The 3,675-nt window shown below is 58.3% G+C and overlaps 2 protein-coding genes across 2 annotated transcripts in view; one reads left to right on the top strand and one right to left on the bottom strand.

The window, feature by feature from the left end:
- HTRA2 (HtrA serine peptidase 2) overlaps nt 1-3,560 on the bottom strand; it is a 6,665-nt gene extending 3,105 nt beyond the window's left edge. The window contains exons 1-5 of the mRNA XM_010712136.3: nt 2,698-3,560; nt 2,435-2,629; nt 2,211-2,243; nt 1,818-1,926; nt 1,202-1,271 (exon numbers count right to left, since the gene is read on the bottom strand). Coding sequence (XP_010710438.1) covers nt 1,202-1,271; nt 1,818-1,926; nt 2,211-2,243; nt 2,435-2,629; nt 2,698-2,991 — 701 coding nt within the window. The 5' untranslated portion in view covers nt 2,992-3,560. The remainder of the gene's footprint in view (nt 1-1,201; nt 1,272-1,817; nt 1,927-2,210; nt 2,244-2,434; nt 2,630-2,697) is intronic.
- MDGA2 (MAM domain containing glycosylphosphatidylinositol anchor 2) overlaps nt 1-3,675 on the top strand; it is a 375,704-nt gene that overhangs the window by 130,804 nt on the left and 241,225 nt on the right. The window lies entirely within an intron of this gene.

The following is a 3,675-nucleotide window of genomic DNA, read 5'->3' as shown; positions in this document are numbered from 1 at the left end:
GCCAGCGCTCGCAGCTCGCCCGGCTGCCCTGAGAGCCTCCTGGCTGCGCGCCCACAGGAAGCCAGGACTGCGCGCGGCATCCAGTCCGCAAACTCACCCAACCACAGGAGCCACCAGAACTCTGGCCCTGAAAAAGTTTCTGCCAGGCACTCGGCAGCCACCAACCCCAGCAACACGCTGAGCCCCGGGCATCTCTCAAGAGCTGCTCGGGCACAAAGCCTTTGAAAAGGAAGGCTGCTCGCAGGGGTGAGACTGCAGGTCCACCACTCCCCGAACAGCTGTGCTTGCTGCGCCTGGGAGGCTGCAGGCAGCTCTGCGTGAAGCAGTGGCAATTCTGTCCCAGGGCCTGCAGAGCTCCTCGTGGGCCTGACCAGGGCTACCCAGCACTCAGCGAGGCACATCCAACACAGCTCGCAGGGCATCTGCCCGGGCACCGGGTTTGGCTCGTGTGTCTTGGAGGCCAGCAGAACCTAAGCAAGCAGTCTGGCTGCAATCCGCTTTGCTAACCAGAGCATTTCTTCAGATGCAGAGGAAACACAGGGCTCTTCCCAGGCTACGGACAGGAGGGCGAAGAGTCTCAGGCCTGCAAGTCATCCCCTTCCCATTTTCCAGTGCTGTCCTGCTCAGCACCACCGTTCCTTTCCAGAGGCAGCACCCAACCTTCCTCCTGCCAGCCAGGAGCCTCACAGCACTGAGAGGCAGCCGTGCTGTTACCCACGCAGCCCGCTCCGCAACCCGCCTACCTCCTTCCCCAGCAGCCAACTCTCCTGCAGGAAACGTGCGCCTCCTTATTCCGAAAGTCCCGTATTCTGCCACGAATTCAGCACCGCAGCGGTTCACCTGCCAGACCACTCCTCCCAAGGAGATTTTACACCAAAACTTTCAGTTGGCACAACGCATATCTGTCAATTACACAACATTCCTGGTGGCTTTTTGTTCACGTTGTGTTGCAAGGCCTTTTATGGAACTCCCAATGAAATCACGCACTGATGCGGCAGATTTAGGGACATTTTATCTGCTTGCAGATTCTGCCACGAACACAGAAATTTGCAAGCTTCTAACTTACCCCAGACACACACAACTTAAGAGTCTGATCACAGTATCAGCAAAGAGATTTTTGAATGTGAACGCTCAACCTTGTGAAGGCAATCCTCTCAGAAGCTCCCAACAAGACCGGTCCCGCTGAGCTCAGAGCACATACCTGGGTGTGAGAGTCAGCATCATCACCCCGATGTAACGGCGCTTCGTCTCCGCGTTGCCAAACCAGGAGCCTGTGGGCAGAAAGGACCTCTAACAACAATGCTGAAAACAGACACGCGCCCAAAAAGCTCAGGGCTGAGCAAATCACAACGCCCACACGCCTCAAGGCAGTGATTCTGATTCCCTACCAACAGAAAATTTCAGTTTCGTTTATGGCTTTATAGCTATTGCACAGTTTCTTTTCTTGGTTTAAGAGATCACTGTTTTGCTTGAGAATATCATTCCATGATGTGGATGTGAGAACCAAGCAGCAAGAATCTGCATTAAACAACTTACCACAAACACAAAGGAACAAAAACAAGGCAGAGTTCTTGGAAACTCTGGAAGTCTTTATCTGTGGCAGATGGGCATACGGATTTCCCATGGCAGAGGGGCTCACTGCTTCATGCCCACTGGGAGAATCTTTCTAGTCCCCAAAGGTTCTTTCTCTTGCTATGTTTGCCCACCTCTCTGAAGAAGGGCAGGAAGCTCAGCTATGCCCACAGCTTCTTCCCTCTTCCAACACCCTCATTCTGGCCTCGTTCCCCAACACCCGAGCAGAGAGGCTTCCAACTCACTTTTGCGCTGCTCCTCCTTCTGCAGGAACTTCCGCAGCCGGTCTGAGGGGATGGCAAACGAGATGCCTGACGTCACCTTCATGGTGTTCACCCCAATCACTTCGCCATCCTGCATGGAAAAGGGCACTGTGTTCTCCAACCTGCACCTTTATGGAGCTCTGCAAAACCTGAAGCCTGCGCACCCGTCCCACCCAGGCAGTCTGATCCTGCTGAGGCCGGGCAGGGATGAGTCCTACCAAGCAGGGCCCTCGCTCCAAGCCAATTCCTTGACCCCGCCCTTTAAGATGCCTAGAGCACACACAGTTCCTCCTTCCCACCTGACAGATGAGGATGCACTGAAGGCACTCGGCCCCGGGAGAAAAGGCCCACTGGGACACGTGCAGGAGAACTTACCAAGTTGACGAGGGGACCACCAGAGTTCCCAAACTGAAACAGCAGAGAGAGCAGCAATGAGGCCACGAAAGCAAACCTCAAGCACTAACCCACAGCGAGGAGGCAGAGCCCAGAGAACAGGAGCCAGACCACCGACCAGAAACACCCTTCTCCCAGCCTGCTGCGCCCAGCTCCCTGCACCTCGCAGCACCCAGAGCCCTTCCCCAGAGCAGAGGGGGCATTACGTCGATAGCGGCGTCCGTCTGGATGTACTCCATGTCGGAGGCGGCCAGGCCCAGCTCCCGGCTGCCGCGCTGCGCGGAGCTGACGATGCCGGAGGTGATGGTGTTCTGCAAGGCGAAGGGGCTGCCCATGGCCACCACGAACTCCCCCTGCCGCACCTCGGAGGAGCGTCCGAGGGGCAACGTGGGCAGTGGGCGCTGGAAGAGAGGAACCGGGTTAGCAGAAGGCAGGCGAGGAAGGAGCCCTTCCACCACGTGGCACGCACCTTGGGCTTGATCTTGATGGTGGCGATGTCTGCGACCTGGTCCACGTCCTGCACCACGGCGTCGTACTGCTCCCCGCTGGCCAGCTTCACCCGCACGCGCCGCCGGTTGGCCACCACGTGTGCGTTGGTCACTATGAGCCCATCAGGAGACACCAGGAATCCCGAGCCGTTCGAGATGGGCACCTCACGGCCTGAGAACGGGTGCCTGCAAGGTGGGCAAAGGTCACGGGAGGGTGTGGGGACCTGGAGGGGGCCGGTGGGGATGTGGGAGGCCGGGGCAGCCGGCAGCTGCATGGCTCAGCCCCCTGGGCCGGGCAGCAGCGGGGGACTGCGAGGGGATGTCCAGACAGCAGGACGTGGGAGCTCCTCCACAGCCCCGTGATGGCTGTCCATCACAACAGTCGGCACAGCCGTGCACGCAATGGGGCAGCGAGCAGGAGGAACCAGGAATCCACGTGCAATGACAAAAGCGTCACCTCACGAGGACCACGGAGGTGCACTGGGAAGAGCACAGTAACAGAGAGCTGCAATGGACACTACAGAGTCTTTAGGAAAGACAAGCAGAGACCTATGGAGATATAACCTGATCACACAGAGCTTTGCCGTGAGGGTGAGCTGATGTCCCTGTGAGTCTATCAATGACCTTTAAAAAATCAGAGCGGCTCAAGCTGGTTCCCGACTGCTGAAAAAAGGCGTCAAAGCAACCTGCGAGGACATGGAGGCCAAAGCACCAGCCAGCTTCACCCCGCCTTTGGGAATATTCTGAGACGAACGCTGCAGGGAAGCACTTCCATGCACACAGCAAGCAAAAGGGGCCGGGAGCAGCGGCACAGACCGCGGGTCCAACCCGACCGGCTGCTGCGACGAGCGGCGGCGCGGATCAGGAGGTAAGCGGGCGCCGTCCATTGCAAACGTACCGCTCTCAGCAGCGCCCACGCGGGCGGCGTTCAGGCTGAGCGAAAGGCCGGCCGAGCGGCA

Source organism: Meleagris gallopavo, chromosome 5 (assembly GCF_000146605.3).
Source record: "Meleagris gallopavo isolate NT-WF06-2002-E0010 breed Aviagen turkey brand Nicholas breeding stock chromosome 5, Turkey_5.1, whole genome shotgun sequence".
Classification (NCBI taxonomy): domain Eukaryota; kingdom Metazoa; phylum Chordata; class Aves; order Galliformes; family Phasianidae; genus Meleagris; species Meleagris gallopavo.
This window is presented reverse-complemented; position numbering and strand designations above follow the sequence as displayed.